This window comes from Chroicocephalus ridibundus, chromosome 4 (assembly GCF_963924245.1).
Source record: "Chroicocephalus ridibundus chromosome 4, bChrRid1.1, whole genome shotgun sequence".
Lineage (NCBI taxonomy): Eukaryota > Metazoa > Chordata > Aves > Charadriiformes > Laridae > Chroicocephalus > Chroicocephalus ridibundus.
Window position 1 is genome coordinate 53,539,838 of NC_086287.1, and position 17,082 is coordinate 53,556,919.

A 17,082-nucleotide genomic window follows, 5' to 3' on the forward strand; every position below is an offset into this window, starting at 1 on the left:
TTGTAGTTATTTACACCCGTTCCTTGATAAGTGTATAAATGTAAACATTTATTATAGATGTATTTCTCTTATCTTACAGTCCATCTCCAGTTCAGAGTAAATGTTGGTTTTAAGCATACAAGTAGTGAGGAGATTTAAGCTATATTCACAGAATATACACCTGCGTGCAATTAAAGTTCACCAGCCCTAAGCTAGTGGTATGGACACTGTCCCATTAGCTCTACTTCTGCTTCTCGTGTGTACGCTGGAGTCTGTGATGTCATCGGCATGATCCTCACTTTTCTTCTCTTTCAAGCTGTTGATGAACCTCAGGGTTATTTCATCCCATTCCTCAGGGAGCAGCATCAGCAGAAACCCGATGCAAATGATGATGGTGGCTCCCAACCTCACTACGCTGAAGATCATTTTGTGCTTCAATAGATCCACAGCTGTGAAGAAGAAACAACAGTGCCGTCAAAACTGTGGCAGGACGATCTACAGCATCGGAGCAGCCTGGCACATCTCCGTAACCTGTGTGCTGCACTCTGGCTGTGACACTGGCCACGTCGCTCTCAATTCTCTAGTGATCACCTCCTTGACTTCAGAGAACAGCTTTGACCTGAGAGCGCAGTACTGGAAGCGCCACATCTCCTCTCCGCCTTCATGCAGGCTCTGAGGAAGCGTTGTAGGGCTGGTCTAAGCCTCAAGGTTTCCATTTCTGCTCTGAGAGGGGAAGGTACTTTATGGTAACTCTTTATCTACAGCAGGATGCATCAGCATAATGTTTCTGTGGGCTGCATGGACCAGTGATGCAGGTCAGAAAGCTGAAGTTGATGCCTCCAGGCCCAGCCTCCCAGCCCCACAACCAGCAACAAGCGCACACCTGAGCCCTTCAGCAGCCTCTTACAGGTACCGTTTGGCAGCTCCGACCTGCATTCCCCTAAAAATAGATGTTTCTTTGAAAACATGCTCAGATACCTGGAGTGGCGAGGCTAAGAGGGTGGTGGAGGAGACTGGAAGAGCAGAGACAGAGGCTACTCAAGAAGACAGGACTCTGGAGTAACCTTCCACCCTGCCCTGCTGCCGCATGGCAAGTCACTGCAGCAGCAGCACGCTGACCCTACTACATCTCAGCAGCAACCAGCCTGCCCTCTGGACACATCCCATCGCTCACAGAGAAAGGAGCCAAGACAAAAAAAACCAGACTTTCACCAACTGAAACACCCACCATCACCAGCAGCTTCCATGGAAGATGAAGACTGAACTGCTTCTGAAATACCTGACAACAGATTTTGACTAGACAATAAACTGCTTCTGCTGTCTGCATGCTCATGTGCTTATTCTGCCACCAACAACCAGGGTACTTGTACCTGCATTTCCAGGGACACTGAGCACTGTGCCAATAGAGATCAGAATGGGGTACGTAAGCACGACGCCGACGTTAACCAGAATATTGAAAGCTAGGGAAAAACAGAGAAAATAATACGTGATTATGTGGAAAAACACTGGAGTGAGCCTTTTCTCCTCCACCTTGACCCTACAAGTATGATCCGTGCTCAGTATGCACACTGCAATTATGTAGTTGTCACAGAGTGATTGATTTTTTTTTTTTTTTTTTTTTTTAATATATGAGTGCGAAATGAGGGGAAGTTCTGCAGGGGAGAAGAGGGAGGGCTGTACGGCCTTTCACAAACTGTAGTACCAAGGTTATCACTCACGCTTGTATTTCTCAGCTGTAATCAGATACCAACAACCTAGTTTTGCTGCCATAAGCCATCACTTCTCCTCCTACCAGAAAGATGGTGACCCTGGGTTCCCCCCTGGGCTGAGGCTGTGCTGTCCTTCTCTTGGTAGGACACGTCACTGATGAAAGGCCCCACAGCCCTCTAGCAGGACCACACCCCAAAGGTGACAGCAGCAGGAACACATACTCTAAAGGACACTACAATTAGCTGATGATATTAACTGTGAACTAAGGAGATTGGAGTGAGGCCATGGTCTTGCTGCTGTGTTGAAGGCAAAATGAAAGCTGACAGAGGTACAAATGTTGAACACCTTTAACTTATGGGTAGGTTTTTTTGTTTGGTTGTTTTTTTTCTCATGGCAGCTCTGGGGAAACCTTATAGCAGCCTTCCAGTCCCTAAAGGGGCAACAGAAAAGCTGGGGAGGGACTCCTTGTCAGGGAGTGTAGTGATAAGACAAGGGGTAACGGTTTTTTAAACTGAAAGAGAGGAGATCTGGATTAGATATTAGGAAGAAATTGTTTACTGCGAGGGTGGTGAGGCACTGGCCCAGGTCGCCCAGGGAAGCTGTGGCTGCCCCATCCCTGGAGGTGTTCAAGGCCAGGCTGGATGGGGCTTTGAGCAACCTGGTCTAGTGAGAGGTGTCCCTGCCCATGGCAGGGGGGTGGAACTAGATGGTCTTTAAGTTCCCTTCCAACCCAAACCATTCTATGATTCCCAGCCAGCTCCAATTTCCTTGAGAGATCAAAAGCAAACTGCAAAAACTTCCCTTTCACACTCTTCCCTAGGGTGTTCCTCCAGCTCTCGCTGCCAGGGGCTGGTGCTGGGCGCTGTGGCAGGACCCCAGGGTCCCCCTGAGCACCCAGCACCCAGTCCTGCTGGTGAGTCCCCCATGTGAAAAAGAGCAAGCTTGTCTGCTCTGCAAGATAAAAGCTTGGATTTGGGTTTTATATGCTTGGGTAGATCGCTGGGTGATAAACTAGCCCTACTTTTCGTTGCTTAGGTGCTGGCAGAGCAGCTGCAGTTCTGGTTAGAGCAGTTTCAAGGTGGTTTGGCACCTCAGCTGTCAGCCCCTCCATGCCTCAGGACGGCTGTGGATGGGCTACGTACCAGGCAACGACATCCTCTTTGTTTCCATTTAATATACTTGTAGCAGTGACAAAAAAACCTCTTCAATTACAAAATAATAGAGACTTTATTAAAGGAAAGGATGTTGCTATATATCTGGAAATGAAAACGCCCCTGGGCTGAATCCAACAGCTCTTCTGCCTGGCTAGAGGCTGGCAATCGTGGCTCTGAAAGAGGGAGCCTTGTGGAGGGGAGGTGAGGACCACAGGCCATGGACCAGCACCAGCCTTTGCAGGCTACAAAGCTGTGTGAGCTCTGCCCTGAGCCCCGCAGCACCCACAGGAAGGTGCCCCATCGCTGTGGGTCCCCATGTCAGTGTTCACCCCCCGCCCAGAACATGCCAGGAATTGATGAGGGACACACGCCGCCCTTTGAAATTGGATGTACAGCAATAAAGCTGTGCCAGAGACAGGGAAATATCAATGAAACTACGGTAGGAATGTCACGATGAAAAGTGGACAATTAGTAAGACTGCTTCACGTTTATTTTCTGCTATTAATATTAGTATTAAGGTTTCTTACGAAAAAGATGCATCGGTTCTCGAGGAATACCTCTTTGCACTGGGGTCAGATTTAATCTGTGAGAGAGCTGTGCTGCTTAAGGGGGGAATCATTTGTGCATGGGTAATTTTGTACTGGGGTGGGCAGGGAGGGGAAAAAAGCTAGAAAAACGAGTAAATTTTTTTATCACATACCTAACCAGAGGCCGGCCACTCCACACAGGTAACCCCACGGCACAGCAGAGAAGGGGGACCAGTACTCCACTTTTGTAAAATACAGTATGATCGGGGTAACAGAGATGAAAATTAAATTGAAGAAGCCCAGGGTAGAAACAAAATGAGCCGCTTCCCCAAAGTTTGCACTTCCAAGAAACATTTTGAACAAAACCTGCAAAGGAGAGAAGAGAAGAGGGTTTTAGACTTCGTGCCTGCGATGGAAAGCAAAGTCCTCCAGCAACTTTTGCAAGGGCCGTCTTGGTCTGATTTCTGCCATTTCCTGTGTTTCAGCCCAGAAGCGGGGTACCGTGTTATTACACCATGGATGGTTGTGTCTGTACAACAAAGCTTAACGCAAAATGCCAGGAGGAGCGAGTGTAACTAAGAACCCGAAGACAACGCCGTTCAAGCAACAGAAGTTAGAGGATTTGGGCTGTACTTGGCACTGTTAGGAGCCCAGTGGCATCCATGGCATAAACCTGCCACGAGAGGAAAGCCGAGCCTGGAAGGACTCGCTTCAGGCTCACAGGTAGCCTGAGCCTCGTGGAGGATTTGTCCTGCCCGAGTCTAAATCAATGCACTTTGAGTGATTTGCGAATGGCCACAACACATTTATCAGCGAGACAACCTATGTCTAAAGCTGGGAGGCAACTTCTCATCCCACTGCAACTAAATACAAACTTCTGCTTCTGTTTACACACACTTCAGCCTCCCCCAGCTGACAACAGGGGGTCTAGAGAACAAGTTCTACGAGTGACAGCTCAGAGGAAATGGGATTGTTCAGCCTGGAGAAAAGAAGGCTGATGGAAGACCTTATCGCTCTCTACAACTACATGAAAGGAGGATGTAGCCACCGGGGTTTGGACTCCTCTCCCAAGTAACAGGCGATAGGACAAGAGGAAACGGCCTCAAGTTGCGCTAGGGGAGGTTTAGGATGGATATTAAGAAAAATTTCTTCACTGAAAGGGTTATCAAACATTGGAACAGGCTGCCCAGGGAAGCGGTGGAGTCACCATCCCTGGAGGTATTTAAAAAACGGGTGGTGTTGAGGGACATGGTTTGGTTTAGTGGTGGACTTAGCAGTACTAGGGTGACAGTTGGACTCAATGATCTTAAAGGTCCCTCCCAACCTAGACAATTCTATGATTCTGTGTTTGTAAAGTTTTTCCCTAAAAGGCAGCTAACCACAGATCTTGACGTAGATGTAAATTAAGGCAAAGACTTCTCTATGCTAAATCCCAGCTATCTGGTTGTACTTGATGACCCTGAAGGTCTCTTCCAACCAAAACGATTCTATGATTCTAGAAATACACCTAGAAATACAGCCCAACCTGTTCCTCACTCAGGCATGTCCCTGCCTTCTTCATCCCTCGCCTTCAAGAGCAGCCACCGCTTTCAAGCAGGGGGGGCAAGACCTGAGTGTCCCTAACGCACCGCCCGCACCAGGCACACGCAAGGGCTTGGAGCCCGGCATGAGGGCAGAATACGCAGGAGACGCCGCAGACTCAGGCTCTCCTCCTCCCTGCCGCAGATGCCAGCCCCCTTCGAAAGGGTGTCGAGAAACTGCGGCGGCAGGAAGTGATTAAAACATGATCTGAAACTCCTCGCAGCTGAGTAACGGAGATTTCATTAAAGGCTCATAAAGCAAAGTCATTCTGAATATTTGGCAGCTAACAACTAATTACCCTCAGAGCAGATTTCCTGACACTGTGACATCGCGTGGTCACAATATGAATGATGCAGGAGGGATGAATAAAATAAAGCATCTATTTTCTAGTGATTCGCTTTGTACTCGTGCATTTTTAACATCCAATGTTAAAGAATCTAAGAATACTAATAAACAGTTATGACCTACCTTATACAATGCAGATGTAGAGGCTGATCCAACGGCATATGCTACCCCGATAATTGAATCACCCTGGAAACCATCTGCATATGCCATCATTACGATTCCTGTGATTGCCATTATTGCTGCAACTATCTGCACAGACAAAACAAAGCAATGTAAAGCTCGGCGCAATTTCATTACATGGAAAGAGATTATCGCTGTGTGGGGTTTTAATGAGTGTCACTAGCTGCTTTCTCTGACTTGAAGCTTTCTTGCTTTCCCTTAAATAGGGAAAATTATGTACGGATGGGAGAGATGTAAAACATAACGAAAGTGTATGGACTGATAGCGATACGGATCTATAGCATTGCAAATTCTCCTGGGACCTACTGACAGAACATCCATCATTAAGTGTTTTATAAGCTAAACATCCACTTTGGAGATAATGACTCCAAGATGAAGACATTTTAAGACATTATGCTCTACTATACAAGAAGACAAATATTGAGCAAAGCCATCAATTTGACTTGAAACACAAACATTTATTTAGATGACAAGCCTTCCTGGACATCACTCCAGGAGAATGACTCCTGTATTATGGAATACCAGTGTACCACTGGGAGCCCTTCCAGGCTGGTGCATGGTATTTCCTAACAGCCCTGCCAGCTTTCTTGGACAGACATGACCAAATGTCTTTATGAAGCCTTTACCTTTGTGCTTCATTTTTTGGACTAATTTGAAAATTCCAGACAGAGCTTCTAAGGAGCTTCAAAGAAAAAGAACAGAAATAATTAACTACCCCGTACCTAAAATCCTGGGTCTTGACTCCAAAGACCTTAAGGAAGTGGTAGGGATCCCGAAATGTTTTATTCTTTGAAAAACTCCCCATCGCTACCTAATTGCCCTCAGCAGGTCAATATGGAGTCTGAATTTCAAAGACACTGAATACCTAGCTTCCATGGACTGCAGAGGAAAACGCGTTTCCTCAGATCTGTGGAAAATCACAGCCCCGCTTCTGAAAGATAGGGGGTTTTATAGAGTTGTTTTTTAAAACATTTTCTCATTATAAAAAGGCTGTTCATGTAGAACAGCTCACTAGAGCTGGGTGTAGAGCAGAAGATGCATAAATGCAGATACCCAAAGCTGGCTGTTACAGAATCAGCAGCAACGCTTAAGGTTCAGACCTTCTTTTCTATTCCCAGGTATCCATTAAATCACACAACTGCTCAGCAGATAGGCAAGGCAGGCTCTCCCCATTCTTACAAAGTAAGAAACTTCACACCACAGACCTTAAAAGCATCTTAATCAAATCACGTGCCCTTCTGCAGTGAAGCCTGACTTTCAGATCTCATGCAGTTTAACCAGGAGTCCCAGAAACCCCACTGATACTCATCCCAAGCAGATGTGAGCCAGACTAAGGCAATAACCACAAAAATCCCACAAAACGTTTTCAACAGAGACGGTCAGTAGAGCAAAACCATGTTCCAAGGGACCGGGACACATGCCTGACATAAGTAAACGTGTCCACACACAGGGATCAACCAAGGATCAACTCCCAGGGTGGAGCCAATCTCCGAGACTACAGGTCAAAATGTTAGTGCTCCTAAATCCCACAGGTATCTAGGCCAACATTTTCGCTGAGGAACTCATCTCCTGGGTGCAGCTTTAAGTACTTCCCTCTCACTGTTAGCCCTATTTTACCAGTCACTGGGGCACATGGGTACCCCCTCGCATTGCTGTCACAAACCACAATGCATGGCTATATCCCACCTTACTCCTATTTAAAACATCCAAGCTCCAACATACAGTTCACCAAAGCTGCCTCGCTGCCACCTAAACCTGACGATACCGTTGATGCCTCCAAATTCACCATGAAGTGGCACTTGAGATCTAGATCCCCCAACTTAACAAGGGCTGGACTCACAGTCACTTGGGTGTAACGCAAGGTTTGATGAGACCTGGAAGGGCTTTAGCAAGAATTTTATTCCTTCCCAGAATAACACATCCCAGCAGCTGGGCCGTTCTGGGAGAAGGGCTTGAGTCTCTTCATCCAGAGGAGGGACGTGGAATTAAAGTGCTGTCTCTGGGCTTCAGGCTCTCACCAGCGAGCTGCTGAGGAGGGCAGGGGAGCACACTGCATTTTCCAGTGCCTAAATGGGAACCTGGCCTTCACCCAAGACCCCACCCTCCGCTGTTTGCCCTGCTGAAACGTCAGGGCACATCTGTCACAGGACGCCCATACCATCACCCAAGAGGGAGCAATGCTTATTTTGATCCCTGAGCTTACATCTCCCCGAGGACCTGCGAGGAAAACAAAGTTCAATTCTCTTAGAAGAACTGAGTTTCAGTCCCGTTCATCAGAAATGGTCCCTACAGAGCTTCTCCCTCCAACCTTTGGTTTAGTGACTAGTTCGTTAGCAATATAATTGTGCAATACTGCTGCTCTCTTTACAGTTTATACTAAGATACAAATACCACAAAAGTCCAGCCTTGAAGCCACACAGAATTGCACCCAGGACCTTCCAGCCATCGGCATGGCCCCCTCCTATCAGTTTCCAGATCCCCGCTCACCCCGCTCCACTGCCGGGCTGGTTTCATCTCACGCTGCACTGTGCGTCTTGCCTCGCATGTAAATTCAGATGTAGCATTCCAGCTGTCAGCTGGAATATTTCAGCTGTAATATTTCAAGCAATGTCTCCCATAAGGCAAAACAGAAAAGTCCAATGTAGTTATTGCCACCTTCCAAGGGAAAGGATCGAGATTTAACTCTTGGTGCACTCATCCCTCAGATCCAGCAAGTGAGTCCTGTCCTTGTATTAGTGGAAATGAGTAGATCCATCATCCCCAAGAGCAGATACTTCCTCTTGGGAAAAACGTCTTCCCAGTCTGACCACAACAGATTTAGAGAGCCAGTTTCCTAATTTAATCAAATGTTTAGAAAGCCAAGCACTTTTTTCCCCCTGAAACAACTAAAATGATGGACACATATGGAGCACCATCTCATGAGACATTAGATAAATAAGACCTGACACTGGAAAACAGCGAGAACATTATTTAAGTTTCATGTTCAAAGCTCTCCCTGCAAATTATACACCACTGCATCAGCACAGATGACCTCTGCCTAGCAATTGCGGTGTTTGCTTCAGAGACCCAAGAGCACATCCTGCAGGCTTCTGGAAGCTGGCAAGAAGCAGCAAGGTCACAGCGAAGCAAAGCTGGTTGTTGTAGCTGACAGCTCGTTAAACAAGGCTTTTAATTAATGGAAGAGGGTAGTAACTTTCTCTTGGAGCCTCCTAGGTAAGGAATGAAATTAGCCTGCCTCTTTTTCTCCCCCCTGGAAGAGAGCAAGGCCAACCAACATTCTACTCAGGAACATTTTTTCCCCACATGAAGCACAGCAGAAAATGAGGTGCTACAGTAAAGAAAGCTGTCTCCAGGCTAAAGTCAACTTTTTTTGGGGGAAAAATGTCCCCAAACCACTCTGTACCTACCTGATAAGCATTAATTCAACTTCACAGATGAAATACAACCAAGGGCTCAAACATGCAAACATTTAAGCGTGTGGCTAAATCTAAGCAACGCAAACAACGGAACTACTCAAACACGTGAAGTCTTCGAAATGTTTTTGATTGCTCTGAGCCAAAGCTGTCTGAAATTCCTTAAGTCCTGGTGTAACATGGATACGTTATTAATTTCTGAGAAATTCAGAAACGTACAAGCAAAGATTACGGTGCAGAGAGGGATTGTGCTATGTTTCCTTGTGCAGGGCAGTAGGCACTTCAAGGCACCTAAGGTCTACCTGCACTACTTTTGCAGGTAAATAGCTATACAGTTATTGCTGTATAAGCACTTCTCATACGAATACTCTTTCTCCAGCTGGTGTTTTTCTCTCTTGGGTTGGGTGCAAGCTCCTTCCCACGCTACAGCATCACCACTGAGGGCATGCGGCTCTCACTGCAGAACGCACACAGCGGGTAGCTTAAATGTAGCCAGGGTAGCAGGTCTCTGCATGGAGCCCCCAGAAGGACTTCTACGGCTAGTCAACACTTCCATGGGCAAGGTTACGCTGTACCATAAGATGGCCATCAAGACAGGTTTGTCTTTAGACAGCCCATCTGAAAATCCAGCCCCCCAGCCCGGCTGGCGGATGCTTTCCAGGGTGTGCCAGAGCGGTGGGGGACCGGAGAGCCATCGGGCTGCTTGGAAACACTTTGGAGACCATCTGCTATGAGACCAGGTGGGCAGGGAGCTGGCAATGCTGGAAATCTGCCACAGAGCCTCGTCGGCTGCTGGTTTTCAAGCCCAGGTAGATGAAAGCTGTCTCAGTGCATCGCCGTCAGCTGCATCCCCATCTCCGATGCACCGCAGACATGCCCGGCGTCTCTGGAGCTCCAAAAGAGCTTCCAGGAGCTGAGCTCCTTTCGAAAAACTGGCTGTGCTCCTGGCTGCCGAGTGCTTTCGCAAAAACACTGGCTCAGAGTATGTGATTAAGCTCTTATTTCTTTTCATCCCCTTACTGTCCAAATAACCTAATTACACGTGTTCCCTGAGAGGCTGGGGGGTGAAAGCAGCAGAGGCATTCAAAGCACAAAAGGCTGGGTCCGCGCTGCTTTGTCGTATTTTTAGTTCTCAAACACTCTCCTGCGTGGTTATTAACATCATTAAGTGTTATTCTGGCAGGAGGGCTGCTGGAAAACACTGCTAATTACCTTTCCAGCACCGGGCATCTAGAACCTGCCAGTTAGCAGCAAAACCAGTCTTCTTTCATGTGCAGGATTTGCTGTTCGCTTCTTCTGCCAGGTTTTTCTTATGCAAACCTCACGGTGTTTACAACATTAATACTAATGCATATTTATAGCAATGTTTTTTTTTATTATTTTAGTCAGTGAAAAATAACTAAGAACTGAAAATAGCTTTAGTATTTCTCATCTAGATTTCTTTAAGAGAGTAGGTTAGGAAAATACAAGAGCTATGCTTGCTCTTCTAGAAAGACGCTGCTTTGAGACAAACATTAGCTTAAAGGGTACAAAATTTCCTATTTTTTCAACTGGAAACTGAGATGATCAAGGGGCAGAGGAGGGAAGTTACCGTTCCTGTTAATTTGTGTAGAGAAGAACCAAGGATTTCAAACCCTGCTTATTCTTTAAGTTAGTCATCAGCAGCCTGAGGGCAGGTCACATTCACCTGATGCTTCTCTATTTTAAAGGGTAAATTGAAATTATAAATAAATAGTATATGAAATTTAGACTAGATATTAGGAAGAAATTTTTCACTGAGGATGGTGAGGCACTGGCCCAGGTTGCCCAGAGAAGCTGTGGCTGCCCCATACCTGGAGACGTTCAAGGCCAGGCTGGACAGGGCTTGGGGCAACCTGGTCTGGTGGGAGGTGTCCCTGCCCAGGGCAGGGGGGCTGGAACTAGATGGTCTTTAAGCTCCCTTCCAACCTAAACCATTCTATGGTTCTATGATCCTCTGAAATAGATATACAGGTGTCTGGCTTTAGCACTGCAAGATGAAATGTCCGTGTCCTTACCTTCAAGGGCACTATGGCTGAGGTCTGTGGTGCTGGGTGCACCTCCTCGACTTTGCCTGGTCTGGGCAGACCCTCCACTGAGGCAGCCCAACAAAACCCTCCTGGCACATCCCTACCCAAGAACTCACTTGCATGATGGCACATATGTCTTGAGGTGCCAAGGCCCCGTGCCATTACTAATTGCCCAGCCAACCCTGTCTCACCAGGAAATCAGGGGAACTGTTTTACTTCAAACAATCTCCTCTTCCATTCCCGGAGCCCAAGCACAGTGCTCTCTTCAGTGTGTTGGCGTCTGCTCCAAAAGTGAGATCAGATGCCTGGGAAACAGAATGCCTTTTCCTTTAATTTATGAACCCTTCTCTCACATTATTAATCAAAAAAAGCTGCTGCCCTCATTTCTTTTTTTAAAAACAAACCCACTCAGATGACTGTCCTGATCGATCACGCTTTCCATGGAACTTAGACCCAGTTGTTGGTGGTCCCTTCTGGTCACAGGCACCACACCTGGCCCCAGCCAGTTCCTAATGAAGTTCAAGGCTCTTCATAGTTTAATCAGGATTGTACCCAACATGACCATTAGGCCTTGAGCCATTTCAAGAGAGAAATCTGCATCAGCAGAACTGGCAGAAGGCCTAGCTATTCCTTAGCCAAGGTATAAAGTCAACAGTTAAATTGCTGCATATTAGGAGATTTGTGTATGTGAAATTACAGGAAACATGCTTGCTTTCCGCCAGATCCAGCCACACATTATTTTGCCGGAGTTCTTTTTTTTGTTTGGGTTTTTTTTTCAGGGTCCATATTACTGCCAGTGAGTCCTTTAACACTTTAGTGCAAAATCCACCTTCGTCCAAAACCCACCTTTGTGCAAAACGGTTGCTGTCCCTTTCAATCGGTATTTATCACATGCACATGTGTATGCATTTATGTGTATGTAAAATAGGGTGGCATAAGAAAAATGCATTACATATTGAAAACGGCTATCTATCCAAATGAGTAATAAAATTGCGTTGGTTAGAACGTAAGCATTCATCACTATGTTTAAAATAAAATTAATTGACTGTACTTCAGCACTGTAACCCAAGACAGAATAGGGTTATATGAACTGGAAGTCCTCCTGTTCAAATTCATCAAATTATACTTAGCTGTAATAGCTTCTTGAAATTCCCACATCCTATTACCTCTGGAGCCTGAGATCTCTAAGTGATCGTCAGGCTTAGGGTTGCATCATAAAATTAAATGAGAAACGGTTTCATGGTATATACATACCATAATGCGGCAGTACTATGGCAGCACAATAGCTTATGGATTTAAGGGCAATTGTGAAAACAAGAGAGAGTTGAAAATCAGGCATGTCATTACCCGTGCTCCCATGAACCTGTCTTTCAGCACAATCCAAGAAAGCAAGAAGACAAAAGCTTTGTTACAACAGAATAGGGCAGAGACGTCTGTGGCTGTCAGCTTCTTTAAAGCCAGTAAATACAGGTAGTTAGTCAAAGTCCACAGAATAGAAAAGGGAGCAGTCCTTTTAAGAAAGAGTTTCAGCGTCAGACCATCTTCACCAAAAATCCGACTGCATTCCCTGTGAAAAGCAAAGAATTTAAAACTCAGTTAGGATTTTCCTTAGCATTCACTCCAGCACAACAAACATTCATTAGACTTTTATCACATTCAATTAAGTGCTTTTCCTAACTACTCCGCACACCCACAGGAACCTATTGTTTAATTCACATAGAGAAAAATAACCTACAGTCTTCTTAAAACAGCAATTTCGCAAATAGAAAAGAAGTAACTTACCTGGAATAATCACACTCTACGCAACAATAATCCCAGGGACTCACACACAGAAATGAAGGTTATTTATAATGCACTGACAGTTCTCAGACTCTGCCTTCAAGGCCAGGAACAGGGGGATTATAACTGCAATTTTTTCTCCGTAGGTTGACAATTTTTTTCTTGCTTTGCTCCAAAACCTGTTTTTATTCTTACTAAAATATATTCTCAAGTATGGCCAAGTAAGCTTTAAGAATTGCCTAAAGACACTCAAAAGTCACGGACACGTCACCATGGTGGGAAAGTGAGGCACCAGCCAGTGGGACGGAGCCAGTCAAACAAGAGTGTAAGAAAAGGAAGGAAAGGGGAGGGAAGGGTAGTTAACAGCTTTATTTTAATAAATGGTGAAAAGTTGTGTTCGCTTAGAGACATTTCCTTATGGATTAAATTGCAAACAAAATCTCTAGCTTCCCAAACATTGCGTCACACGCAAGTTAAGTGAGCTGTTTGCTTCTTAGGGTTTCAGGAAAGGGAAGGGTCGGCTCAGGAGACTCTGCTTTTGGGGCCAGCCCCCCTGTGCAAGCAGTCCCTGCACAGACTAAGGGGAGACCGAGTACTCCGGCACACAGCTTGGTTCAAGGCACATCACTGCACCTCTCCTGAAACATTCCTACCTTTCCCAAATTGGGAAGGATATTTTTTAGCAACTCCACTGTCTGCATTCTTGCTTAAAGGTATTCCTCGAGATATTCCCAGTGTGCTTCATTTCTTGAGGCGGCGGGCTCTCTGACACATCTGTTTAAAACATGAGAGGTCCCACGAATGAATGCTTCACACAACCGAAACACCAACGGAGCGAACCAAGGCACCATCGATCTGCAATGCATCCTTAGGAGGCAACATTAAGGGACTCATCTAAATGCCACGAGGCTGTGTTCGGAAGACTGCTAAAACACTAATTACGTAGAACTAATTAGTAACTTCAAAGATTGCACTGCAATGAGAAGTCAAAAATATTTGTTATTTGCGGGGAGGTGTGGTGTAATAATTATTCTGATTTGGCTTTGCCTTTAAAGACAGAATCATTTTCAGGTCTCCTAAACCATTTTTAGTAATTCTGGGGAATTCTGCTGTTAAAAATATTGCAGTTTTTTACTATTAGGAATGGAAACCATCGCTCTCGTTTTGAGGAAAGTAGAATAATAGCGTCTATGTAATACATGAGATCAGCCACATCTTAACCTAAATGATTTGATGATTCTACTTAATAACCATTCATTCCCTGCTGCCACTAAAATGACACAGGGTACAAAGCAGTCACTTCTGGCAATAATAAATTCCTTTCTCAAACTCTGTGCCAGGGTGTCCAACAAGTTAACACTCAGGCAGGCGGATCTGCTAATTATCTCCTTCACCCTAGCTGACCTCAGTGTTCTCAGAAGTCAACTTCTTCTCCAAAGATCAGATCAGAAACATTACACATAGAAAGAGAATAGCTAGTCGTGTGTATCATTTGTCTGAGATGCAAAGCAAATACTCAGCAAAGCAAATAAACTGCACCATGGCTGTGTCACCATTACACGACACCAGAGCCAGGATGCCCAAGGATGTAAGAACAGATCTGCATCGTGAACCACAGACCTGTATGGAGCCGGCTCTCTCCAACCCAGTGGGAATTCTGCCGTGGGTTTTCATGCACAATTGGATCGTTACATGGTTGTAAATCCAACCTGTCTCAGAAGCTGTCAGGATCTGCCTTAGAGGAAACAAGCTTGTGCTGTGTTAAAACAAGAGAGGAAGGTGCCTGGGCTGCTCCCAGCAATGCAGGGCACAGTAAAGTACCCCAGCGCTATGCTGAGAGCGTACAACAGCAAAACCACCCAAGCACATCACTCTGATGGACTCTGCAAGGTGGCAGGAAAAGCTCTTCTACAAATGTGCCACGGGAAATTATACCCCTGTCATCTGTCACGCCCCCCCACTGCCAGGGAGATGCTGGGAATAAGCCCGGGGTTTCTGCTCCTCCATCCATGGGGGGGGGTGGGGTGGTGGCTTCCAAAGCCAAAAAAGGGTGGGGAGGGGGATGCCAGAATGGATCAGGTTTTGTTGTCCTGCAGGTCTCTGGGACGTCTGCACACAGACAAACTCAGAGCAGAGTCAGGAGGACGGAGTCTGAAGCACCCTGACTGTGAATCCTCGGAAGGAGGAAGCCTCAGTGATTATTATATTATTCTGGGTTGGTCTCTGTGGGCTGGTCAACTATTTGGGAGAGGCAGTTGTGACAACGTGGCAAATGTCACTTATCTCTGAGTTCCCAGAGGCTGTGGGATGAGCACAGACTCACAGCTAGGAAAAGGAATCTGGAAACACTTCACAGGCCCCCAGGCAATGGCCTGTTTAAGCAGATGGAAGAGCATCCATTACACACAGTAGCATACAATGACCAGACAAAACAGGAGCCAGCAGTTCCTCACCTCTCAATTAAAAATAAACAGCAAAGGCTTGTGACAGGGTTGTGCTGAGCGAGACAAGGAATTCACCTCCGTGCCTAGGGGAACTCCATGAATAATGCTCAGCGAGTGAGGAGAGAGGAAGAACACTTTATTTTCCCAGTCATGGCTACAGTAGATTGCCTCGGGCTTTGTGAGGGCTGGTTGCTCAGTGGTTAACTCAGCCTCTTTGGCATGCAACTAAAATTAAACTTGCAGGAGTCATCACGACATGACAGTGATTAAAACCCCCGGCTCAGGAGAGACGGCTCCATGGATTCCTCCCCATACAGATAATATCGGTAGGCTGTTGACATAAAGGCAGAGACACATCTAAGGGCAGCTGACCCTGAAACTATGACACAAATTATTTCCAAGTGCACAAGAAGTCTATTTAAAACCTGCCCTCTAACATAAATAGCTCTTTTTATTTGCAGGTAGCCCTCAGCCATCAGCTCTGGGCCGTGTGCCATGCTCTCAGGAATTACAGCACCTCGGGCAGTCATGTAGCTCTGCCTCTGGCACCCACTAAAGAGCTCGCGTCGCCTCTTCGTTATTCTGATGCCAGCCCCTGCAGAAGAATGGGTTTATTCGCCCCTGACGCACAGCAGCCCCTGGAGTGTAATGCAGCAGCTGGTTTTGAAACAGCTTACAGAAAAAAAACAGAGCTAACAGACGCTACCTGGGGTAACGTGAACACGGCGAATGTAATTACATCACCCGGATTAAAACTTGGCAAGGCCACCAGTGACATTATGGCAGCAAAAAGCACCGCAGGACCTTTGGTGAGCACAAGTTGTCACTGTGTCATTTGGTCCTTCTATCTAAATGATGGCATCTGCTGCAATAAAATATCTTCCAGCTCCATTTCAGGAGACAGACACCAAACAGAGTGATGGCGGCTGAGCAACTGGGGAATTGTTTTCCAAGAGTGATCATCGAGATCACATTTTGCTGCTCATCTGAACATTAAGAAAGAGCCTGGCCAGCTGCATTTGTCAGCTCAAGAGCTGGAACAAAAGGGAAGGGAATTGTGCGTGAGCCTTTCACACAAGCAGTGACTGGCTCAGGGGGCAGCACCAAGGGAATGCTGTCCCCCAACAAGGAATGGCCCAAGAAAAGCCCTGTTTTGTGCTGCTGGTCCCCCTCCCTACCACTGAGCCATGTGGTAGCAGCAGCTTCAGGCAACAGAGATCCTCATCTCTCCTCTGAAAAGGCGCCTGCAGTGAAGATCTAGGTTTGCAGTGCTACTCCAGAAGTGGCTGGGGAAGCTGGGCTGAGCTCCTGCTGCAACACAGATGGAGAGATTCGTAGGTGACAAACTTGCAGGTGACAGATGACAGCAAGTATCAGCGACTTACGACTCTGTTTTTACTTCAAGTGACGCTCACATCTTGTTATCCTCCTTGTTAAAAAACCAACTCTTCCCAACATGTTCGTCTTTCATTAAACCTGCACCTTCCTACATTCTTCCAGCTAGTGCCTCAAGGCTGCACAACTTCGGCTATTACCTAGTGGATTTGTTCTGGCAGAAAGCTGTTGAATGTCGCACTGCTGTCCTTGAGAAGCCAAGACAGCGGATGGGGAGGCAAAATTTATTGACATTGAATATATTATCCACCTATTGCAAATTATAACTCTATTAGGATCCTATGTCAAGGCTGTGGAGTGTCTTCTGCTGTGGTAAACACCCGCAGCGTTAGATTTCCTATCGCCGAGCTTACTGAGCTTCAGGTCATTTTATTCATCACTAACACGTGGAGTTTCAATCTCTTTACGTGGGACCTCATATGAGAACAATCTACAACACTGAGAGGATACCAAGAGCTGCGTGTTCTGCTTCAAGACAACCAAGACACTTTGCTGAAATGCAGCAGGGAGGTAATAACCTTGAGTTC

General features: G+C 46.2%; 1 protein-coding gene across 3 annotated transcripts in view; it reads right to left on the bottom strand.

The window, feature by feature from the left end:
* Positions 1-17,082, bottom strand: part of SLC35F4 (solute carrier family 35 member F4) — a 121,433-nt gene continuing 104,351 nt past the window's right edge. For all 3 annotated transcript variants that reach the window (XM_063332855.1, XM_063332853.1, XM_063332854.1), the window contains 5 exons: positions 12,285-12,504; positions 5,420-5,545; positions 3,544-3,736; positions 1,350-1,439; positions 1-428 (listed from right to left, as the gene is read on the bottom strand). In XM_063332855.1, coding sequence (XP_063188925.1) covers positions 187-428; positions 1,350-1,439; positions 3,544-3,736; positions 5,420-5,545; positions 12,285-12,504 — 871 coding nt within the window. In that variant the 3' untranslated portion in view covers positions 1-186. The remainder of the gene's footprint in view (positions 429-1,349; positions 1,440-3,543; positions 3,737-5,419; positions 5,546-12,284; positions 12,505-17,082) is intronic.